Source organism: Hyla sarda, chromosome 2, assembly GCF_029499605.1.
Source record: "Hyla sarda isolate aHylSar1 chromosome 2, aHylSar1.hap1, whole genome shotgun sequence".
Lineage (NCBI taxonomy): Eukaryota > Metazoa > Chordata > Amphibia > Anura > Hylidae > Hyla > Hyla sarda.
In genome coordinates this window covers 306709819-306735298 of record NC_079190.1, presented here as the reverse complement: position 1 = coordinate 306735298, position 25480 = coordinate 306709819, and the positions used below count along the sequence as shown (strand labels likewise).

The following is a 25480-nucleotide window of genomic DNA, read 5'->3' as shown; positions in this document are numbered from 1 at the left end:
TTCAATTTCTCACTTTTACCTACCGTATTTATCGGCGTATAACACGCACTTTTTAGGCTAAAATTTTTAGCCTAAAGTCTGTGTGCGTGTTATACGCCGATACCCCCCCCCCAGGAAAGGCAGGGGGAGAGAGGCCGTCGCTGCCCGCTTCTCTCCCCCTGCCTTTCCTGGGGTCTAGAGTGCTGCTGTCGGCCCTTTTCACCCCCTGGTTATCGGCGCCGCTGCCCGTTCTGTCCCCCTGACTATCGGTGCCGGTGCCGATAGCCAGGGGGAGAGACGCGGCGCCGACAGCCAGGGGGAGAGAAGGGGCAGCGGCACCCATTGCCGGCGCCGCTGCCCCGTTGCCTCCCCCCATCCCCGGTGGCATAATTACCTGTGTCGGGTCCGCGCTGCTCCAGGCCTCCGTCGTTGCTATGCGCTGAACGGCGCCTGGAGCAGCGGAGCAGCGCGGACCCGAGCAGCGCGGACCCGACTCAGGCCTGGAGCAGCGCGGACCCGACTCAGGTAATTATGCCACCGGGGATGGGGGGAGGCAACGGGGCAGCGGCGCCGGCACCGATAGTCAGGGGGACAGAACGGGCAGCGGCGCCGATAACCAGGGGGTGAAAAGGGCCGACAGCAGCGCTCTAGACCCCAGGAAAGGCAGGGGGAGAGAAGCGGGCAGCGACGGCCTCTCTCCCCCTGCCTTTCCTGGGGGTATACACGCGCACACACGCACCCTCATTTTATCATGGATATTTGGGTAAAAAACTTTTTTTACCCAAATATCCTTGGTAAAATGAGGGTGCGTGTTATAGGCCGGTGCGTGGTATACCCCGATAAATACGGTAATTCATCTTTCAATTTATTGTAAATAATGACCATATTACTACCTCTCCACTACATAACCAATCAAAAAAATAAACTATTACTTATATTTAAAATCTGTTCATTCAAGGTGTTACCTATCTGCTTGTTTTAGTTGTAAAAGCCAAACATTATGTTTATTACTTAAATTAAATTATTTTTGAATGTCTTCAGTCATTTTCAAAACTTAATTTTCATAAAATTATCCCACATATGTTCCCCCTCTATTTTTCCAAAAACCCATTTGACCCATCTTACCAAATTCCACCAAGTTAAAGTAAGGGAGTGAAACCAAAACTACCATCAATATTATAACAAAATTCCTTTATAATCAGAAATTGTCAGAATACCACCTGACATTCAAAATAATAAAATGATACATATGTTCTCTGAAGAAAAGGATCCTTCATTAGATGACAATATGAGTATTGTGTGTTCCAGTGACAACTTAATTCTGCAACTGAAGAACCACAAAAAAGAATGAACGACTTAAAGCCTACTGGAACTGAGGAACAAAATAGTAAATCTATCACCTGGGATAGTCAGACAATTCCAACAGCCGGTGGTTAGTATCCACAGTTCCCTGTTTCTGCTAGTCCTTGGCAATATTGCTTTTATTACTGGTCTGGTATCAACATGGCAATAATGCTGGAAGAGTAACTCAAGGATACCCACATGTTTCCTACAATACACAGTCAATATATGGAGACCATATAGTGGCTGAATGACACAGCCTGGAGGTGGCTGAAGCATGAGGAGTCCATATAGTGTCTGAATGATACAGCCTGGAGTTGGCTGCAGATGGGGAGACAATAGTGCCTCACAATCTCTAAAAATAAAAGATGAATTTTGAAATTTCAATTGAAGATGTATGGTACCTAGTGCTACCATAAACATATATAGGTAATGTCCTAGGCCCAGCAGCATCACTAAATCATGTAGTTGCTGAATGACACAGACAGGAGCAGGCAGCAGCATGAGTACACAAGAGGGGTTCACAACCCCTAACATTAAAAGGTAAATGTTGAAATCTCTATTGAAGATGCATGTTAGCTAGAGCAACCATCCAAAAATGTAAGGCCCAAGCCCAGCAACATCACTAAACCATGTAGTTGCTAAATAACACAGACAGGAGTAGTCAGCAGCAGGAGTACACAAGAGGGTTTCATAAACCTTAAGATTGAAAGATCAACGTTGAAATCTCAATTAAGCATGTATGTAAGCTAGTGCTAACATCCAAAAATTTAAGGCCCAAGCCCAGCAGCATCAGTAAGCCAAGTAGTTCCTGAAAGACACGGTCAGGAGCAGGCAGCAGCAGTACTCAAGAGGGTTTCAAAACCCCTAAGACTGAAAGATCAATGTTGAAATCTCTATTGAAGAGGTATGTTACTTTGTGCTATCATCAAAGAATTTAAGGCCCAAGCCCAGCAGCTTCACTAAGCACAGTAGTTCCTGAAAAAACCCACAGAGGGAGCGGCATGCCACTGGGTGATGCAGCAGGCTGGACGACTACATCGGAGCCACGGTTCTCTCAGGGTGCTTTATGGTGGCGAAGCATATGTTGACGCAGGGCTGTGGTGCCAACACTGGGACCCTGGCCACGCTTCACCTTCTGCCGACATATCTTGCATGTGGCTATATGAACCTCCTTCGGATGCTTGATGAAAAACTGCCACATCACCGAGTAGCTGATTTTCTCACCAACAGTCCGCACTGATTGACTTCTACTGCCGCCAACTCCAGGAACCCTTGTTCCACTACCTCCCGGAAGGTAGGCTGCCGCAATGCAGGTGGTCTCCCCTGGGCACATTTGGCTCCAGAATTTCCACTTCTGCCACCACGCTGACTGCCAACCATGCTACCAGCTTGCTGGCTCAGCTGCTGCCTCACAGGCAACCTGCAACCCTCTTCTCCCGATGATGATGATGATGAAGCGCCTTCTGCACCCAGCTCCCAATTGCGATCGGCTTCATCATCATCAACAAGTGTCTGCACATCACTGATGTCCTCCTCAGGTTCCTCAACAGTGTCTGTCTGCTTCAGGACCCTGAACCCTGGCAACACCGCCTCCCACGTCACTCAACTCATCACTACTTGCCCGCCTAGCAGAAGCGGAGGATGTCTACTCCACTTCTTGGCTGGGCAGTAGCTGCTGACTGTCCTCTATTAGATCATCCTCACTGAATAGTGGAGCTGAACCCACAGCATAAGATACTTCTGTAGGAGAGGGAACAGCATAGGACAGAGGCAATGGGAGGACAGGGACTGCTCCCTGGCCATGCCAACTGAGGGTTGTGTCTGAGGAATCCACCGACTGTTGACTGGGGTGTCAGATGTCACTTGTGATGAAGTGGATGACCATGTTAACCATTCGACGATGGCAGATGGGTTGCTGGTCGAGACACGATCGCTAGCTGATAACGGGAGCTCAGGCCTCTCGGTGCGACTCCTGCTGCAACTCGACCCTAGTCTGCTGCGACCTCTGCCTGAAGTATTTAGGCCTCTGCCACTCCTCTGTGCACGTCCTGGCACTTCTCTGCCTGACATACTTAGTGTGCATATGAGGGGAGTACAACAAGCTTCACTACGCTTAAACCAGTATTTGTCTAGGTTTGCACTTTTGGCTGGCCTTTCACAGTATCTAGGCCCTTGAGAGATTAACAGGAACAAAATAGTACACTACTTAGATGTAGGTATGTGGTATACCCTGATGAGGGTAGAAACATGCTCTACAGTACATTTAAAAAAGTATCTGAGTACAACACCAGCCGATGAGTACTTTTGCCAGGACTTTCACAGTATGTAGGCCCTTGACAGATTAACAGGTACAAAATAGTACACTACTTAGATGTATGTATGCGGTCTGCATTGATGAGGGCATTGATGAGTCAGTATTTTTGTAAAACACCAGCAGGAGATTACTTTTGTCTGTTCTCTCACAGTATGTAGGCCTTTGACAGATTAACAGGTACAAAATAGTACACTACTTAGATCTAGGTATACATTGATGAGGGCAGAAAAATGCACTACAGAACACTTAAAAAAGTATATTTTTGTAAAACACCAGCAGTACATAACAGTGCTGCAGCCTAAAAAAGCTGTGTACTAAACAAAAAATTGCACTCTGTCACAGACTATTAGGAATTCGACTGCTGGATATTATACCGTCTACAGACTAGTATAACCAGTAGATGCTATTTTGTGGAACAAAGACACTGAATTGTTCTGAAAAATTATTCCTGCCTCCTCTGCTAAGGTTCATGAAGTTGATGCAGCTTGTTAAAATGTAATACTATGCTGAAGAAAGTGACTGGGAGGTTAAAGGGGTACTCCGACGCTAAGACATCTTATCCCCTGATCGTGGGGGTCCCACCGCTGAGGACCCCCGTGATCTTGCACGCAGCACCCCGTTAGAATCAGTCCCCGGAGAACGTTCACTCCAGGTCTGATTACTGGAGATCACGGGGATAAGATGTCTTAGTGCCAGAGTACCCCTTTAATGCCTGCAGCTGCAGTAAAAATCCTTTTCATTGAAAAAAAACAATGCTCACCGTCCACAAGAACGATGATGTGACTAGGAGGATGTTAAATGCTGCTGGAATGCGCCTTTCTCTGCTTTCTCTGCTTTAACACACACAGACACACACACAGGCTGTCTGTCCTATCTCTCTGCAGTGTCATGAATGAAGTGGCTGGCCGCAATATGGCTGCCGATTATATAGGGCTGTGACATCACAGGGGTGACTGGCTGCTGATAGGCTGCATCCTCCATGTGATTCAGGGATATCCCGCCTTGCCTTCCTGCCTTCACAGCATCCCTTGCCCCATGTATTGACATGTGGAACCGCCATTTTAGATGCCCCGGAGCCTGGAACGCTGTAAAATGTAGTTTAATGAAGCGATTTGCACGATAGAATCGCGGCGATATTCACATTCGTTGCAAATCGAATATTTCCTAAAATTCATAACGAATTCGGGTTTGTCAACTTCGATTCGCTCATCTCTAGTGTTAAGGCTCACTGTACCCCTTGTTACGTTCCTTGAGGGGTGTAGTTTCCAATATAGTATGCCATGTGTTTTTTTTTTTTTTTTTTTTTTGCTGTTCTGGCGCCATAGGGGCTTCCTAAATGTGACATGCCCCCCAAAAACCATTTCAGCTAAATTTGCTTTCCAAAAGCCAAATGTGACTCCTTCTCTTCTGAGCATTGTAGTGCGCCCGTAGTGCATTTGACGTTCACACATGGGGTATTTCCATACTCGGAAGAGATGGGGTTACATATTTTGGGGGGCATTTTCTCATATTACCCCTTGTAAAAATTTAAAATTTGGTGGAAAACCAGCATTTTAGTGAAAAAAATTAATTTACACATCCGATTTTAATGAAAAGTCATCAAACACCTGTGGGGTTTAAGGCTCACTGTAACCCTTGTTACATTCCTTGAGGGTGTAGTTTATAAAATAGTATGCCATGTTGTTTTTTTTTTCTGCTCTGGCACTGCTCTGCTCTGGCAGGAAATGAGACATGCCCCCCAAAAACCATTTCAGAAAAACTCACTCTCCAAAATCCCATTGTTGGTTCTTCGCTTCTGAGCCCTCTACTGCGCCTGCCGAACACTTTACATACATATATGAGGTATTTCCATACTTAATTTTGGAAATTTTCACAAACAAATTATGCAAGTATCGACAAAAATTTACCACTGACATAAATAGAATAGGTCACGAAAAAACAATCTCGGAATCAGAATGACAAGTAAAAGCACCCCAGAGTTAATAATGCTTAAAGTGTGCAAAAAATCAGATATGCAAAAAATGCCCAGGCCCTTAAAAGGGTTATCCAGGAAAAAACTTTTTTTTATATATCAACTGGCTCCAGAAAGTTAAACAGATTTGTAAATTACTTCTATTAAAAAATCTTAATCCTTTCAGTACTTATGAGCTTCTGAAGTTAAATGGGCACTGTCATGAAATAAAAAAAATTGAAATGTTGTAGTACTTAAGTACTACAACATATCTCTAATATACTTTAATTAAGTAGTGGCCGAATGCATTCGGCAGTGACGTCCCTACAGAATTTCGACTCATTTAAGCCTGGCAATGAGTCGAAATTCAGTCATTGCGGTGCTCGCTCCCGCCTGTCAATCGGACAGGCGGGGGCGAGCGCTTTGAAGGAAGTGGATGCGCGCAGGCTCCCGGGGACAAGGTAAAGTATTATGCCGGGGGGGGGGGGGGGGTTGTGTGTTCACCTATACAGTATGCCTCCAGTTTCCCCACTACAACTCCCAGCATGCCCTGACAGCCAATAGATGTCAGGGCAAGCTGGGAGTTGTAGTGGGGAAACAGCTGGAGGGACACTGAATAGGTGAACTAAGGGGGGGTGGGGAGGGGGAGTGGGTTGAGCGGAGCGGCGGTGCCGGGGCGGGTTGCGGGCTGCGCGGCGGGGAGGGGGTACTCTGAATGGGTGAACTAAGGGGAGGGGGAGTGAGTTGAGCGGAGCGGCGGGGCCGGGGGGGTTGCGGGCTGCGCGGCGGGGAGCAGTATGAGCCAATAGATGTCAGGGCAAGCTGGGAGTTGCAGTGGGGAAACAGCTGGAGGCCCCCTGTATAGGTGAACTACGGGCGGAAGTGTCAGCCCCAGCAGACATCAGTGACGTGGTGCTTGCTGGGGAAGTCTGCCTGGTAGTGAGCACACTACCAGGCAGACATAAAGTCATTTTTAATATGTAAAAAAAAATTTAAGGCAGGGAGGGGGTAAGGGATAGATGGGTAATAGGCAGGGACAGAAAAAAGAAAAAAAGTGATGGTGGGAGGTATCCTTTAAGGTTGTTCTTTTCTGTCTAAGTGCTCTCTGAACCTCCCAGTGCTCTCGGGAACCGCCCAGTTTAGAAGATGTTTGCTATGGTGATTTGCTTCTAAACTGGGCGGTTCCCGAGACACGTGTCATCAGAGAGCACTTAGACAGAAAAGAACAACCTTAACTTCAGAAGCTCATAAGTACTGAAAGGATAAAAAAAATTTAATAGAGGTAATTTACAAATCTGTTTAACTTTCTGGAGCCAGTTGATATATGAAAAAAGTTTTTTCCTGGATAACCCCTTTAAGGTGAAAATTGGCTTGGTCCTTAAGAGGTTAAGGGGGTATTTAAAAATCTTAATCCTTCCAGTACTTATCAGCTGCTGTATACTACAGAGGTTTTATTTTATGAATTTCTTTTCTCTCTGACCACAGTGCTCTCTGTTGACACCTCTGTCCATGTCAGGAATTGTCCAGAGCAGGAGCAAATCCCCATAGCAAACCTATCCTGCTCTGGACAGGTCCTGAAACAAACAGAGGTGCCAGCAGAGAGCACTGTGGTCAGACAAAAGAAATTCAAAAAAGAGAAGAATTTCCTCTGTAGTATACAGCATCTGATAAGTACTGGACGGAGTAAGATTTTTTAATATTAGTAATTTACAAATCTGTTTAACTTTCTGGCACCAGTTGATTTAAAAAAATAAAAGATTCTACATGAGTACCCCTTTATCCTTACAGAAGCAAGGTATAATAGGAGTACTTACATGGAAGACTTGAGGGGCTTTACTAGGCAGCTGGTTGACAAGTCAGCTACTCTCCCCCCCACAATTGCATCAAGGGAGGTTGTTTGAGTGCAACAGTAGTTATCCACCATTTTACTAACCCTTTTACTAATGCCACAGTCATTATTGTTAAATGGTGGGATCAGAGCTATCTCAGATCCTATCCATTACTAAAGCATCTCAGCAGTAATGCACAGCTGGCACTCAACATGAATGGAGTAGGCTCAGCTAGTTTTGCAATGGCTGGAGGTTTGCGCCCCCCTTCCCCCCCCCCCCCCTAAAAAAAAAAACCCAGGGTTCATGCACACGGTCGGGTTTACAGTGAGTTTCATGCTACGATTTTCAGCTGCAGCAAATTTTCCACCACAGCTCAAACTCCCAGCGAAAAACTCACTGTAAACTGGTCCGTGTGCATGTACCCTAAAAACACTACACTAGACTGCACAAAATAAACAGTATAACACTACATACACACACACCCCTACACTGTTACCCCCTCCCCCCTAAAAAATAAAAACGTTTTGTGCGGCACTGTTTCCTAAACGGAGCATCCAGCTTTTGCAAAACAACAACTCCCAGCATTGCCTGACAGCCACTGACTGTCCAGGCATGCTGCCAATTTTGCAACATCTGATTGGGAAACACTTCTGTAGGGTATTTTTGGTAAAGGAAGCAAACACAGTGCTTGCATCCGGGTCCACCCCTATGCAAATCCCAAATGTAGGCCTCAAATGCGCATGGCGCTCTCTCACTTCGGAGCCCTGTCGTATTTCAAGGCAACAGTTTAGTGCACATATGGGTTATTTTCAAACTTGAGAGAAATTGTGTTACAAGTTTTGGGGGGCTCCTTTAACCCCTTATGAAAAGGAAAAGTTGGGGGCTACACCAGCAAGTCAGAGTAAAAAAAATTATTTTATTACACTAAAATAAATAAAATAAAACCCACATGTGGCCCCATTTTGGAAACTACACCCCTCAAGGAATGTCATAAAGGGTGCAGTTATCATTTACACCCCACAGGTGTCTGACAGATTTTTGGAACAGTGGCCCGTAAAAATGAAAATTTTTAATGCTCACTGCACCCCTTGTTACATTCCATGAGGGGTGTAGTTTTCAAAATGGGGTCACATGTGGGGAGTCACTGTTCTGGCACCATAGGGGGCTTTGTAAACACACATGGCCCCTGAATTCAATTCCAGCCAAATTCTCTCTCCAAAAAACTTATATTTTGCTCCTTCTCTTCTGAGCACAGTAGTGTGCCCACAGAGCACTTTACGTCCACATATGGGATATTTCCATATTTTAGAGAAATTGGATTACAAATTGTGGGGGGCTTTTTCTCCTTTTACCCCTAAAAATGGGGCTACAACAACATGTTAGCACTTTGCTGCTATTCCTATAAAACACCTAAAGGGTTAACAAACTACATAAAGGGTTAACCAACTTTCTGACAGTCATTTTGAATACTTTGAGGGGTGCTGTTTCTATAATGGGGTAATTTATGGGGGATTTCTCAAAAGATCTGTTCAAATCCAATTCAAACTGAACTGGTCCTTGAAAAATAAATAAATAAATTGCTGCTAAGTCTTCTAATGTCTTCAAAAAGTAAAAACATATCAACTTCATGAAGCCAACATAAAGTAGACATATTGGCATTCATTTACTAACAGCATTCAGACTTTTTTTGTCGGGTTGTGTGCCTAAATTCTGTGTAAATTCTGAATGTGCGACAGGGAAAAAAAACAGAATCAGAAGCACTCTGAGTGAAAAAAAAATCCTACAAAATGGGTTTGGTTTTTGGGAAAAGAGGCATGTTCCCTACATTTCATCAAAAATCCCTCGTCTTTTCTGAAAATCATGTGAATTTTCTGGGACGAAAACCCTACACTTTAAAGCATGTATAACGTTTCCGAGAGCAGAGTAAATTAGTAAAGACCATGGAGAAAAAGGTGGGAGCAGCAAAAAAACACAACAAAACCTACACTCCACTCTTAGTAAATCAGGGCCATTGCGTATGTGAATCAATATATAATTTATTTGGCATGTCTATTTTCCTTACAAGCAGAGAGTTTCAAAATGAGAAAAATGCTAAATATTCTAAATTTTTATCAAATTTTGGAATTTTTCACCAAGAAATGATGCAAGTATCGACGAAAATTTATCTCTATCATAGTAGAATATAGAAACAAGTAAAATATGTCATGAAAAACCATCTTGGAATCAGACTGATAAGTAAAAGCATCCCAGAATGAATAATGTATTAAGTGACACAGGTCAGATTTGCAAAAAATGCCCTGGTCCTTAAGGTCAAAATGGGCATGGTCCTTAAGGGGTTAAACTCTGTATCTTACCTTGTTGCTAGCCATATTTGTTCCTGTTCTGGTTATTTTATGACATGATGACCTGCTCCCTCATATCCTGGCAGTCACTTACAGAACAGAACCTGACCTCCTTCATGCCCGCATACAAACATGCTAATTACAGATTATCCTAGGTCACTAATCTTTCTGTGACCATCTGGCATTGACACACAAGAAAACAAAGGGGGGAGGTGGGACACAAAATTTACATCAATTAAAACTGCTACATTACTGTCATATTACATTGACTGAAGTTTTCTGAGTTTCTTCTTATTTAGATCATAACCATGTGAAATGCCTCCTATCTATCTATCTGTAAAACTCAATGACAGGCATATTCAAAGAATGATGGATTTTTCTGCACAGTTTTTCTTTTACATTATTTATTAATTTACTTGGGATTCTCAAAGACCCCCCCCCCCCCTTTTTGTTTGAATATATGTGCCAAAATTGCAAACAACAATTATAAAAACAGGCGGGGCAAGCTATATCTGAGGAAGAAAAAAACGAAAATGCAAAAAGAAAAATGTCCTGGTCCTTAAAGGGGTACTCCGCTGCTCAGCGTTTGGAACAAACTGTTCCAAACGCTGGATCCGGTACCGGGAGCTCGTGACGTCATAGCCGTCTCATGCATTCGGAACAGTTTGTTCCAAACACTGAGCAGCGGAGTACCCCTTTAACTCCTTAACGACGCAGGACGTATATTTACATCCTCCGCCGGCTCCCGCGATATGCTGCGGGGTCACGCGGTGTCCCCGCATCACATCGGGTCGGTCCCGGTGGCTATCAATGGCCGGGACCCGCGGCTAATACAGGACATCACCGATCGCGGTGATGCCCTGTATTAACCCTTCAGACGCGGCGATCAAAGCTGACCGTCGCGTCTGAAGTGAAAGTATCCCGGTTGCTCAGTCGGGCTGTTCGGGACCGCCGCAATTTCACCGAACAGCTTACAGGACACCGGGAGGGCCCTTACCTGCCTCCTCGGTGTCCGATCGGCGAATGACTGCTCCGTGCCTGAGATCCAGGCAGGAGCAGTCAAGCGCTGATAACACTGATCACAGGCGTGTTAATACATGCCAGTGATCTGTGTAAAAGATCAATGTATGTAATGTTATAGGCCCCTACGGGACCTATAACACTGCAAAAAAAAAGTGTTAATAAAGGTCATTTAACCCCTTCCCTAATAAAAGTTTGAATCACCACCCTTTTCCCATAAAAAAAATAAAACAGTGTAAATAAAATAAAAAAATAAACATATGTGGTATCGCTGCATGCGTAAATGTCCGAACTATAAAAATATATAATTAATTAAACCGCATGGTCAATGGCGTACGCGCAAAAAAATTCCAAAGTCCAAAAAAGCGTATTTTTGGTCACTTTTTATGAATAAAAAGTGATCAAAAAGTCCGATCAAAACAATAATGGATAAAAACTTCAGATCACGGCGCAAAAAAATGAGTCCTCATACCGCCCTTTACGTGGAAAAATAAAAAAGTTATAGGGGTCAGAAGATGACATTTTTAAACGTATAAATTTTCCTGCATGTAGTTATGATTTTTTCCAGAAGTACGACAAAATCAAACCTATATAAGTAGGGTACCATTTTAACTGTATGGACCTACAGAATAATGATAAGGTGTCATTTTTACCGAAATATGCATTGCGTAGAAACGGAAGCCCCCAAAAGTTACAAAATGGCGTTTTTTCTTCGATTTTGTCACACAATTATTTTTTTTTCCGTTTCGCCGTGAATTTTTGGGTAAAATTACTAATGTCACTGCAAAGTAGAATTGGTGACGCAAAAAATAAGCCATAATATGGGTTTTTAGGTGGAAAATTTAAAGGGTTATGATCTTTAAAAGGTAAGGTGGAAAAAATGAAAGTGCAAAAACTGAAAAACCCTGAGTCCTTAAAGGGGTAGTCCAGTGGTGAAAAACGAATCCCCTATCCTAAGGATAAGGGGATAAGTTTGAGATCGCGGGGGTTCGACCACTGGGGCCCCCTGCCATCTCTCTGTATGGGGGCCAGGCTCTCCGGCCAGATAGCGGGTGTCGACCTCCGCACGAAGCAGCGCCGACACGCCCCTCAATACATCTCTATGGCAGAGCCGGAGATTGCCGAAGGCAGCACTTCGGCTCTGCCATAGAGTTGTATTGAGGGGACGTGTCGGCCGCCGCTTCGTGCGGAGGTCGACACGCCCCCTTCCCGCGGGCTGTCGGGGCTCCGTACAGGAGATCGCAGGATCCTTAGGATAGGGGATAAGTTGTTCACCACTGGACTACTCCTTTAAGGACCCAGCCATTTTACACCTTAGGACCCGGCCATTTTAAACATTAATTTAAACATTTAACACTTTAAACATTAATAACTCTGGAATGCTTTTAGTTATCATTCTGATTCCGAGATTTGTTTTTCGTGACATATTCTACTTTAACATAGTGGTAAATTTTTGTGGTAACTTGCATCCTTTCTTGGTGAAAAATCCCAAAATTTGATGAAAAATTAGAAAATTTAGCATTTTTCTAACTTTGAAGCTCTCTGCTTGTAAGGAAAATGGATATTCCAAATAATTTTTTTTATTCACATATACAATATGTCCACTTTATGTTTGCATCATAAAATTGACGTGTTTTTACTTTTGGAAGACACCAGAGGGCTTCAAAGTTCAGCAGCCATTTTCCAATTTTTCACAAAATTTCCAAACTCACAATTTTTCATGGACCAGTGGATTTGTGGATTTGAAGGGTCTTCATCTTAGAAATACCCCACAAATGACCCCATTATAAAAACTGCACCCCCACCCCCCCAATGTATTCAAAATTACAATCAGTCAGTGTTTTAACCATTTAGGTGTTTCACAGGAATAGCAGCAAAGTGAAGGAGAAAATTCACAATCTTCATTTTTTACACTCACATGTCCTTGTAGACCCAATTTTTTAATTTTTACAAGGGGTAAAAGGAGAAAATGTATACTTATATTTGTAGCCCAATTTCTCTCGAGTAAGCACATACCTCACATCTCTATGAATATGTCATTACATTCCGTGAGGGGTGCAGTTTCCGAAATGGGGTCACGTGTTTTTTTTTGGTTTTTTTTTGCGTTTGTCAAAACCGCTGTAACAATCAGCCACCCCTGCGCAAATCACATCAAATGTACATGGTGCACTCGCCCTTCTGGGCCTTGTTGTGCGCCCCCAGAGCACTTTGCACCAACATATGGGGTATCTCCGTAGTCGGTAGAAATTGCATTACAAATTTTGGGGGGGCTTTTTTCAATTTTACCTCTTGTCAAAATGAAAAGTATAGGGCAACACCAGCATGTTAGTGTAAAAAAAAAATTTTTTTACACTAACATGCTGGTGTAGACCCCAATTCACCTTTTCATAAGGGGTGAAAGGAGAAAAAGCCCCCCAAAATTTGTTAGGCAGTTTCTCCCGAGTACAGCAATACCCCATGTGTGGCCCTAAACTGTTGCCTTGAAATATGACAGGGCTCCAAATTGAGAGCGCCATGTGCATTTGAGGCCTGAATTAGGGATTTGCATAAGGGTGGACATAGGGGTATTCTACGCCAGTGATTCCCAAACAGGGTGCCTCCAGCTGTTGCAAAACTCCCAGCATGCTTGGACAGGCAATGGCTGTCCGGCAATACTGTGAGTTGTTGTTTTGCAACAGCTGGAGGCTCCATTTTGGAAACAGTGACGTACCAGACGTTTTTCATTTTTATTGGGGAGGGGGCTGTGTAGGGGTATGTGTATATGTAGTGTTTTTTACTTTTTATTTTATTTAGTGTTAGTGTAGTCTAGTGTAGTGTTTTTAGTGTACAGTCACACGGGCGGGGGATTACAGCGAGTTTCCCGCTGCGAGTTTGAGCTGCCGCTCAAAATTTGCTGCATCGCAAACTTGCAGCCTGATACTCACTGTAAGCCCCCTGCCCATGTGAATGTACCCTGTACATTCACAGGGGGGGGAGGGGAAACCTCCAGGTGTTGCAAAACTACAACTCCCAGCATGCACAGTCTATCAGTGCATGCTGGTAGTTATAGTTTTGCAACAGCTGGAGGCACACAGGTTGGGAAACACTGAGTTAGGAAACAGACAATGTTTCCCAACCAGTGTGCCTCCAGTTGTTGCAAAACCACTACTCCCAAACATTCTCAGGCATGCTGGAAGTAATAGTTCGGCAACATCTTTAGAGCCAGATGTTGCCGAACTACAACTCCCAGCATGCTTGGAGTTGTAGTTTTGCAACATCTGGAGGACTACAGTTTGCAGACCACTAATACAGTGGTTCCCAATCTGTGCCCTTCCAGATGTTGCAAAACTACAACTCCCAGTATGCCAAAACAGTCCAGGCATGCTGGGAGTTGTAGTTCTGCAACATCTGAAGGGCCAGATGTTACAGAACTACAACTCCCAGCATGCCTGGACAGTAAGGGCATGGTGAGGATGTGTAGTTTTGCAACATCTGGAAGGGCCTCCAAATGTTGCAAAACTGCAACTCCCAGCATGCCCAGACGCCAAGGGCTGTCTGGGCATGCTGGGAGTTGTAGTGTAAGGGGACCAGATGGAGCAGTCCAGATCGCTTTACGGCGGTCTGGACTGCTGCAAAGGTCCCGCAACGCCGCCGAAGATCCACTCACCTGTCGCCGTCTCTGCCGCCGGGATCCGGGTCTACAGAGACGAGGTAAGTACCGGGGCTGGGCCCCAGCACTCCCCCGTCCCCCGCCACGTCCTCCGGTCTTCCTCCCGTTCTCTCCGGACTTCCAGGGGCCGGGCAGGGCGGGAGGAAGTAACCGCCCCCCCCCCCTTGCGATTGGTCGGTTAGCTAACCGAGGAATCGCAGGGGATAGGAGGAGGTGGCAGGCTTGCCACCTAGCTCTTATACTTCAGCATGGTCCTGACTGTCTGTGACAACCGGGATCATGCAAAACTACCGGACGGTCGGACGGTCGGGTCCTAGAGACCCGATCAACCCGGTAACGCCGCAGATCGCAGGGGCGATTTTCCTCGCGATTAGCGATGATCACCGACATCGGGGGGCCGACATGGCCCCCCTCTGCGTTTGCCCTGGATGCCTGCTGAAGCATTTCAGCAGGCATCTGCTTCCGATCTCTGCCCGGTGCGCGTCAGGGACCGGCTAACGCCAGGACGTACGGGGACGTCCTGGGTCCTTAAAGCCCAGGGTGCGGGGATGTCCCCGTACGTCCTGGGTCCTTGAGGGGTTAAGGACGGAGGGTTTTTCAGTTTTTGCATTTTCGTTTTTTCCTTATCACCTTCCAAAAATAATAACACTTTCAAATTTGCACCTAAAAATCCATATGATGGCTTATTTTTTGCACCACCAATCCTACTTTGTAATTACATCAGTCATTTTACCCAAAAATTTACAGCGAAACGGGAAAAAAATAATTGTGCGACAAAATGGAAGAAAAAACGCCATTTTGTAACTTTTGGGGGCTTCCGTTTCTACACAGTAAATTTTTCGGTAAAAATGACACCTTATCTTTGTTCTGTAGGTCCATACGGTTAAAATGATACCCTATTTATATAGGTTTGATTTTGTCGTACTTCTGAAAAAAATCATAACTACATGCAGGAAAATTTATACGTTTAAAATTGTCATCTTCTGACCCCTATACGTTTTTTTTTCCACATATAGGGCGGTATGAGGGCAAATTTTTTGCGCCGTGATCTTAAGTTTTTAGCAGTACCATTTTGTTGTAATCTGACTTTTTGATCGCTTTTTATTCATTTTTTATGGTATAAAAAGTGACCAAAAATATGCTATTTTGGACTTTGGAATTTTTTTGCGCGTACGCCATTGACCGTGCGGTTTAATGAACTATATATTTTTATAATTCGGACATTTACGCAGGCGGCGTTATCACATATGTTTATTTTTATTTACACAGTTTTTTTATGGGAAAAGGGGGTGATTCAAACTTTTATTAGGGAAAGGGTTAAATGATCTTTATCAACTTTTTTTTTTTTTTGCAGTGTTATAGCTCCCATAAGGGGCTATAACACTGCAGACACTGATCTTTTACACAGATCAGTGCAAAGCCATAGCTTTGCATTGATCAGTGTTATCGGCGGTTGATTGCTCAAGCCTGGATTTCAGAAGATCAGACGCGCAGGAGGCAGGTAAGCCACCCTCCTGCTGCGTCCTAGCTGATCGGGACATCACAATTTTATCTTGATGTTCCCGATCAGCCCGAATGAGCATCTGGGATGCTTTTACTTTCACTTTTAGACACGGCGTTCTGCTTTGATCGCCGTGTCTAAAGACTTCATGCCGGACATCAGCCCGATCGGCGATGTCCGGCATTAGTGTGAGTCCAGATTGCTTATAGCAACCTGGACCCACCGGTATGATGCATTATATATGGAAACACGCATATGGGCGTTTATAAACATCCAATTACGCTAAGGGGTTAAGGAGTTTAAAAAAATTATATGGGTGTGTAGGTGACAAAAGCTTTAATACGTACACAGTTTTGAATATATATATATATATATATATATATATATATATCATATATCAGGCGCAAAAATGTTTTTTTTTACCACGATGAGCTTTGAATATCCCTCTCAATGTGTGTGTGTGTGTGTGTGTGTGTATGTATGTGTGTATGTTCCAGCATCACTTCCAAACGGCTAAGGATATTAACATGAAACTTGGTACACATTACTTATATGTCAACAACAAACATAGGATAGGTGATTTAACCCTTACCCGCCCCCTTTTGTGAGAGTCAGAGTTTTTATTTAAAGTCCCATACAAGTTTAATAGGAAATATATGTTACATAACTTCCAAACAGCTGAAGATATTTCGATAATACTCGGTCAAATGTAACTTTTATGTGCACTAAAAATATAGGATAGTTAATTTAACCCTAACTTACCCTCATTTGCGAGGGATGGGGTTTTTGTTTAAAGTTCAATGCAAATCTATGGGAAATGTATGTTCCAGCATAACTTCCGTACGGCTGGAGATACTTCGATAATACTTGGTCACATGTTACTTATATGTCAAATAAAAATATATAATAGATAAATTAACCCATAACCTACCCCCATATGTGATTGATTTTTTTTTTTCAAGCCCCATGCAAGTATATAGGACTTCTGGGGCCTTACTCCGCAAGCTCCGCTCTGCATCTCCTGGTGAATGTGTCAGTCCGGCTGGCAAGCCACACCCTCCGTGCATGCCACGCCCCATCTTGCAAAGACACACCCGGCCTTTAAGCCACACCCCTTTTATAAGGACGGGATATGAGGTCGGGATATGGGGACGGGATATGAGGGGACACGGCTCATAGTGCGCTCAGAATCACCTGCACATCTCTCGGGAAATAGACCACATGATGCGGCCTCTTAGCTCCGGTCCGGGGCAGGCTGACCAGCGCGTCGTTACTCTTCCCAGACTCAGTCCCCAGAACACTTTGGAGTCTGAACAGGGAGTGCATATCACGTATGGTGTTCACGCCCACACACATGCTGATCACTCTGGCCACCATGCAAAACAGCAGACAATGAGCGGAGCGTGAGGCTGTACATAAAGTGTGCATGAGGCTGCGATTACTATGGTTACGAGGAACGATCAGGCCACGTCCTAGTAAGACTGTATTTCCCATTAAGACCAGACTGGAGTAGATAGATGACATACTGTGATCCACAGTACAGTGTCCATGTGGCCTACAGTACGTAGGGAGAACTATCCGCTGCTTCCGTGAGAGACTTAATAAACATCGCAGCAATACAGTGCATGGATTTGCTCTACACAGTGTGTCTCGACACATGAACGAGCACCACTCTGGCAATTTTAATCTGATACAGGCCACTCTTATCGAGCAGATAGCCAAGGATATCTCACAACGATTCGAGACACTTAGAAGGTGAGAGAACTTTTGGATACATACCCTTAACACTCTCGTCCCGCATGGTCTCAATGAGATGATTGAATGTAATTTTTAATCCCTTATCAGTGTATTCTTCTGTGTTTCGCACACAATCTAATAGTAACTTTATCTATGTATATGTACATGTATGTATATATATATATATATATGTATATATATATGTGTATGTATATGTTTGTATGTGTATGTATGTATATATATATCGTTCTATTTATGTTTTTTTACTACATATGGCTATGCATTCACAACCCCCCCCCTTTTTTCCCCTCCCCCCCCATCCCTCCATATGCTACTGATGGATGGCCATACTTCCCGTGTGCCTCTCATAGTTATACACATATATCTATTAGCATTTCAGCATATGGAACTGGGGATGTGTATATATATATATATATATATATATATATATATATATATATATATGTATATCCCTAGTTTAGATCCCCCTTTGAGGAATAATTCTTATATTTTTAATTATATTTATATTTTTATTCATTCCAGTATATATATATATGGCTCCTACATCCAGCGCATATGTTATATACACTCATCCTCTGCCCTTTACATCTAGGGGTCCAGAGAATTATTGGGTCAACTTCCCCACTGGCCCCTATTTTATTCCATCTTATTCCTTTTTTTGATTTTACTATATTATATTATATCCCCATTATATCACTACAGTAAGAATGCTTCTCCCCACTCTACACTGATACCTTTTGTCAGGGCTGTCTACTCTATCATGTATATTCCCACTGCACCGACCCTATTGGCGCATGGATGCAGGTTCACACTGTGTGCACCCAGCGCTGACCTGACAGAGATGCCAGTTTTCTATGCCATCATTCACTCTCTGCCACCGGCCTTTGTACCTCATCACGGTCCACACCGCTTACTATATACCGTGACACCTCTCGAGCCGGCATCCATCCCCACACTTACACTGACAGTGCCGGTGCACGATCGCACACTTACCCTGTGTGCATCCAGCGCTCGGCACGTCAGTGCTATCATACTCTGTAACTATCCCCGCCCCTCTGGGTCTTATTGGTTAGCCACTACCACATGCCTCCGCCCCTTGGCAACGCGTCCTTCACGCCGGCTCCTATGTTGTCAGTATTCTCCGCTGTGCAGCGGCAGGATGCTGACATCTGGAGACCGGATGTCAACAGTACCATTGCGGCTTTTTTCTCTAATATATTAACTACATTTTTCACATTTTGTAGTAGTCCTTGGCTCACATATACAATGTACTCTGTATGAATATGTCTATTATACTTTTATTATCTTATATATTGTTTCTATGTACCTGATGTGATGTCATTGTTTGGCTCCGCCTCCTTTTGCTTTTAGCCACCATTTGTTAGTGTATTTAAACTCTATCTGTACCTTTATCATGCACACTGATCTGAGGAAGGGGGTGGCTCCCCCGAAACGCATCATCTGTGTACTTCATTGTCCTCTTATGCTCTAATAAACCACTCCTGTGTTTTTTTACCAATACCTCTGGTTGGCATCTACATACTCTGGAACTAGCAGCGCCTCTGTAAGGGTCATATTTTCCTTCTTCGCCTCCACTTCCTTCAGGATCGGATCTCTTCCTTCCCTGCGACCCAGGCTCAGCAGCAGTTCCAGCCCTTCTGTCACCCACGGTGTGGGTTATATGCGAATACCCTATTCGCTCAAGGTGAGCGGCCACTACCTAGGGGCAAGTCCTGCCCGTTCACTGTGACTTTGTTTTAATCTGTTATCCCTGTTTAGTGGTAATGCACAAGGCGCCTGTGTCGGTCTCTCCTTTTTTCTCTCCCACTCTCTAGTAAGCTACAGGACCTTTGCTATGTCAAGATCAGTTGACCAGTATGGAGGGCGTAATGCTAGGTTACAGAATAACTTTCACATTACATCGTCATGTGATCCTACCAGTGCCGAGCTAAAGGGCCACGCCCCCCGAAATTTTTGGAGGAAAATTCAATCAGCCGAAAATGCTTAAATGGGAATTTTCGGCTGATAATTTTTTTGGCAGCTGAAATTTCAGTGCATCACTAGTGATTTGTATATAACATGGTGGTGGGTGTGCATAAGGCAGGTTTGAGAAAGGGAGGTAACACTCCTGAAATGTCACCAAACGGCCAAAGCTCACAGATGCTGAGTGCTTCGACTCCCAGAATTATGGCCAGAACAAGAGCCTTCAGCTGAGGTACATGATTTCCAATTACGCCTAATCCATGGACTCTCGCTACTTGTCATTGGGTAAATATTCATGCAATATCTGTGTTGAAAAAGTATATGTATTTTGCATTTGAAAAGGAATGGATAAAAGCTTTGGATAAATGCAATCCCTTTGCAGAGACAAAATGAAGAAGGGCTAGCTGAATTGCTTGAATTTCTCTAAGATTGGCAGAGATAAGCCGCTCCTGAGAAGACCAAGTCCCATGGACTGGAATGTCTAAGAGATGTGCACCCCAGCTACTTGGGATGCGTCTGTGGTCAATATGATCAGAGGTTGAACCATAGACCCCCTGTCCCTGAAGTGAATCCACCATCTGAGGGAGTAACGGGATTTCCAAGACAGGGAGCACAGGGAATTGAGCCTGAAAGGGCTGCCATTACATTTTGATAGGCCCTCCGACTGAAGAGGGCAGAGGTGCCACAAAGCCTAAAGGACTGCTTCCGCAGATGCTGACATGAGCCCTTCTGCTCCACGGGAGGTTTCTGTCCTCCCTAAGCTCGCCTTAGGACACCTGTGTTATGGTTTGACAGGTGTATCACCCCCCATGAGGGTCTGGATTGGGACTCAACGAGGTACAGACAGGAACTCTGCAGTACTCTTTATCTTAGATCTTCTTTCGGGAGTCAATTGGAGTGACATCCCCATGAAGTCGATGATGAAGCATAGGTACTTCACAGAGGTTGACGGGCTTACCTGTGGCTTCTGCCAGTTGTTGATCTAACCTAAAACGGAAGAGGAAGGAAAGAGCGACCTGAAGATGCTGAGTTAAGACCACTTGAGAGGAAGGCTTCAGAAGCTAGTCCTACAGGTAAGGCATGATGCTCAGACCCTGACGTCTGAGGGCCAAGGAATTAGCCATCGGGTATATTGGATTTAAACTGTTTGGTTAGTATGGGTCCCTCATCTGGGGGCCCTTATCTGCCTTTAAGACCCTAGGGCCTTTAACGGCCAGATCAGAAGGCTCCCTATGATCAACATCCTGGTCCCCCAACCAGATGATCTAAGTAACGTTTGCATTTTCCCTGGAGGAAAAAACTAAGAAGTGAGCTCTTCATCATCTGAAGAAGATGATACAAGAGAGACCACAGCAGGTTTCTCAGTAGGAGCTGAAACTTCCACAGGGGTTTGAGGTCTCACAGGAAAGACATTTCTGGTTAACTTCTCAGCAATGAAGTCTTTGACCTCTATGATAGAGCCATCAACATAGCTCTTCACCCAGACAAACATCTCCTGCATGGACTCTGGGACAACACCTCTCACAACTAGAGAACTGGCAGTTATCCTCTAGGGGGGGGGTGTTGCACCCAAAATACGGTGACAGATTTACTGGCATCGGAATCCCGAGGGGAAGACATCCCTGAGGAATAGAATAATTAAAAAGTAGTATTCCTAGACTACCTCCATAAAAATCCAAGAAAGAAATAAAGACAGGTGCAGACCAGTACAAGGAGAAAATAGCTCAATCCAGATCATAAGAAAATAATAGAATATCTATCACCAACCTCGGATCACAAAGACCAGAGGACTCTGAGTACTTGCTGACCGACTGAAGCTGCTTATATGCAGCAGGGAGGCCAAACGAAAAAACCCTCCCCAGCGGCAAGCAGAAAAATACCTCAGGAGGAGATAATCAAAACATTACCAACAGATGGATGATCTCTGACAAGGAGAGAAACAGCTCCGCAGAAGAAAATAGATTAAAGCTCTTTTATATGGCAACACTCTAAGTGTAAGTTTATTGTCTAAGGAAACCCCAGTGGCTCATAGTGTTAAACTTTATCACCTGTACATTTTCATAGAAAAAGCTTGTTATCCAACAAAAGCCTCATTATTTACAAAGGTCATTTGTATAGTTCTCCACCTTCTGGGTGCTGTCCAGGACTTAGGACAGTAGTTATGTAACGCTGAGTGCTCCGGGTCCCGCTGCTTCCCCGGAGCTCTCGCGGCGTCTTCTCGCTAACAGCGCTCCGGTCACTGCTTCTGACTGAGAGCGCTATTTCCGTATCAGCGTCGGGGATGCGACCCGTGTGGCGGGACGTCCCCGCTCACGGACCGCATCCCAACTCACTTACCGTCCTCCTGCTGCCCCTTCCTCCCGGCGCGCGTGGCCCCGCTCCTTAGGGCGTGCGCGCGCCAGCTTACTCAGATTTAAAGGGCCAGTGCACCATTAATTGGTGCCTGGTCCAATCAGTGCTAATGTATAAAAACCCACTTCCCCTTCCTGTCCTTTCCAGATCTTGTTGCCCTAGTGCCCTGAGAAAGCGTTCTGTGTGTATCCCAAGCCTGTGTATCCAGACCTTTGCCGCCTGCCTTGACCTCTTGCTACGTCCAACCTTGCCTTCGCCTTGTCCTTGAGTACTTCGCCTATCTCAGCTGTTAGTGAGGTCTATTCGCTATCGGGGTTACGACCTGGGAATTCACCGCCGCAGCAAGTCCATCCTGCCTGACAGTAGATCCGGCCATGGATCCAGCTGAGGTACCGCTGCCAAGCCTCGCTGACCTCACCACCGTGATCGCCCAGCAGTCCCAGCAGATCGTCCAACAAGGACAGCAGCTGTCTCAGTTGACTGTTTCAGCAGCTTCTACCTCCACTGCAGCAACCTTCTCCTCCGCCAGCTCCAGCATCTCCTCCACAGCGAGCTGCCACTTCCACGTCCAGAGTCCGCCTGTCTCTACCTGACAAGTTTGATGAGGATTCTAAGCTCTGCCGTGGGTTCCTGACCCAGTGTTCGCTGCACCTGGAGATCATGTCGCACCACTTTCCCACTGAATGGTCTAAGGTGGCATTAGTGGTCAGTCTGCTATCTGGAAAGGCCTTGTCCTGGGCCACACCGCTTTGGGACCGCAACGATCCTGCCACTGCTACCATTCAGTCCTTCTTCACCGAAGTATGCAGTGTCTTTGAGGAACCTGCCCATGCCTCTTCCTCTGAAACAGCCTTGCTAAACCTCGTCCAAGGAGACTCTACAGTGAGCGAATATGCCGTTGTTACGCCGAGCGCTCCGGGTTCCCGCTCCTCCCCGGAGCGCTCGCTTCACCTCCTCCGCTGCAGCGCCCCGGTCACGTCCTCTGACCCGGGGCGCTGCGATCCTGCTGCTAGCCGGGATGCGATTCGCGATGCGGGTAGCGCCCGCTCGCGATGCGCACCCCGGCTCTCCTACCTGACTCGCTCCCCGTCTGTTCTGTCCCGGCGCGCGCGGCCCCGCTCCCTAGGGCGCGCGCGCGCCGGGTCTCTGCGATTTAAAGGGCCACTGCGCCGCTGATTGGCGCAGTGGTTCCAATTAGAGTTATCACCTGTGCACTCCCTATATTACCTCACTTCCCTTGCACTCCCTTGCCGGATCTTGTTGCCTTAGTGCCAGTGAAAGCGTTCCTTGTGTGTCCCTTGCCAGTGTTTCCAGACCTTCTGCCGTTGCCCCTGACTACGATCCTTGCTGCCTGCCCCGACCTTCTGCTACGTCCGACCTTGCTTCTGCCTACTCCCTTGTACCGCGCCTATCTTCAGCAGCCAGAGAGGTGAGCCGTTGCTAGTGGATACGACCTGGTCACTACCGCCGCAGCAAGACCATCCCGCTTTGCGGCGGGCTCTGGTGAAAACCAGTAGTGGCTTAGAACCGGTCCACTAGCACGGTCCACGCCAATCCCTCTCTGGCACAGAGGGTCCACTACCTGCCAGCCGGCATCGTGACAGTAGATCCGGCCATGGATCCCGCTGAAGTTCCTCTGCCAGTTGTCGCTGACCTCACCACGGTGGTCGCCCAGCAGTCACAACAGATTGCGCAACAAGGCCAACAGCTGTCTCAACTGACCGTTATGCTACAACAGTTGCTACCACAGCTTCAGCAGTCATCTCCTCCGCCAGCTCCTGCACCTCCTCCGCAGCGAGTGGCCGCTCCTGGGATACGCTTATCCTTGCCGGATAAGTTTGATGGGGACTCTAAGTTTTGCCGTGGCTTCCTTTCCCAATGTTCCCTGCATCTGGAGATGATGTCGGACCTGTTTCCCACTGAAAGGTCTAAGGTGGCTTTCGTAGTCAGTCTTCTGTCCGGAAAAGCCCTGTCATGGGCCACACCGCTCTGGGACCGCAATGACCCCGTCACTGCCTCAGTACACTCCTTCTTCTCGGAAATCCGAAGTGTCTTTGAGGAACCTGCCCGAGCCTCTTCTGCTGAGACTGCCCTGTTGAACCTGGTCCAGGGTAATTCTTCCGTTGGCGAGTATGCCATACAATTCCGTACACTTGCTTCAGAATTGTCCTGGAATAATGAGGCCCTCTGCGCGACCTTCAAAAAAGGCCTATCCAGCAACATTAAAGATGTTCTGGCCGCACGAGAAATTCCTGCTAATCTACATGAACTTATTCACCTAGCCACTCGCATTGACATGCGTTTTTCTGAAAGGCGTCAGGAACTCCGCCAAGATATGGACTCTGTTCGCACGAGGCGTTTCGTCTCCTCGGCTCCTCTCTCCTCTGGTCCCCTGCAATCTGTTCCTGTGCCTCCCGCCGTGGAGGCTATGCAGGTCGACCGGTCTCGCCTGACACCTCAAGAGAGGACACGACGCCGTATGGAGAACCTCTGCCTGTACTGTGCTAGTACCGAACACTTCCTGAGGGATTGTCCTATCCGTCCTCCCCGCCTGGAAAGACGTACGCTGACTCCGCACAAAGGTGAGACAGTCCTTGATGTCTACTCTGCTTCTCCACGTCTTACTGTGCCTGTGCGGATGTCTGCTTCTGCCTTCTCCTTCTCTACAGTGGCCTTCTTGGACTCTGGTTCTGCAGGAAATTTTATTTTGGCCTCTCTCGTCAACAGGTTCAACATCCCAGTGACCAGTCTCGCCAGACCCCTCTACATCAATTGTGTAAATAATGAAAGATTGGACTGTACCATACGTTTCCGCACGGAGCCCCTTCTTATGAGCATCGGATCTCATCATGAGAGGATTGAACTTTTGGTCCTCCCCAATTGCACCTCGGAGATTCTCCTTGGACTTCCCTGGCTTCAACTTCATTCCCCAACCCTGGATTGGTCCACTGGGGAGATCAAGAGTTGGGGGTCCTCTTGTTCCAAGAACTGTCTAAAACCGGTTCCCAGTAACCCTTGCCGTAACTCTGTGGTTCCTCCAGTAACCGGTCTCCCCAAGGCCTATATGGACTTCGCGGATGTTTTCTGCAAAAAACAAGCTGAGACTCTACCTCCTCACAGGCCTTATGATTGCCCTATCGACCTCCTCCCGGGTACTACTCCACCCCGGGGCAGAATTTATCCTCTCTCTGCCCCAGAGACTCTTGCCATGTCCGAATACGTCCAGGAGAATCTAAAAAGGGGCTTTATCCGTAAATCCTCCTCTCCTGCCGGAGCCGGATTTTTCTTTGTCTCCAAAAAAGATGGCTCCCTACGTCCTTGCATTGACTACCGCGGTCTTAATAAAATCACGGTTAAGAACCGCTACCCCTTACCCCTCATCTCTGAACTCTTTGATCGCCTCCAAGGTGCCCACATCTTCACTAAATTGGACTTAAGAGGCGCCTATAACCTCATCC

General features: G+C 45.9%; 2 protein-coding genes across 5 annotated transcripts in view; one reads left to right on the top strand and one right to left on the bottom strand.

Annotated features, from left to right (window-relative positions):
• Window positions 1-9868, bottom strand: part of LOC130356318 (tubby-related protein 1-like) — a 218649-nt gene extending 208781 nt beyond the window's left edge. For all 3 annotated transcript variants that reach the window (XM_056557640.1, XM_056557641.1, XM_056557642.1), the window contains exon 1: window positions 9772-9868. In XM_056557640.1, the coding sequence (XP_056413615.1) occupies window positions 9772-9786 (15 nt within the window). In that variant the 5' untranslated portion in view covers window positions 9787-9868. The remainder of the gene's footprint in view (window positions 1-9771) is intronic.
• The window catches only part of LOC130356319 (colipase-like), a 131713-nt gene that overhangs the window by 17310 nt on the left and 88923 nt on the right, over window positions 1-25480 (top strand). The gene's annotated exons all lie outside the window — the stretch shown is intronic.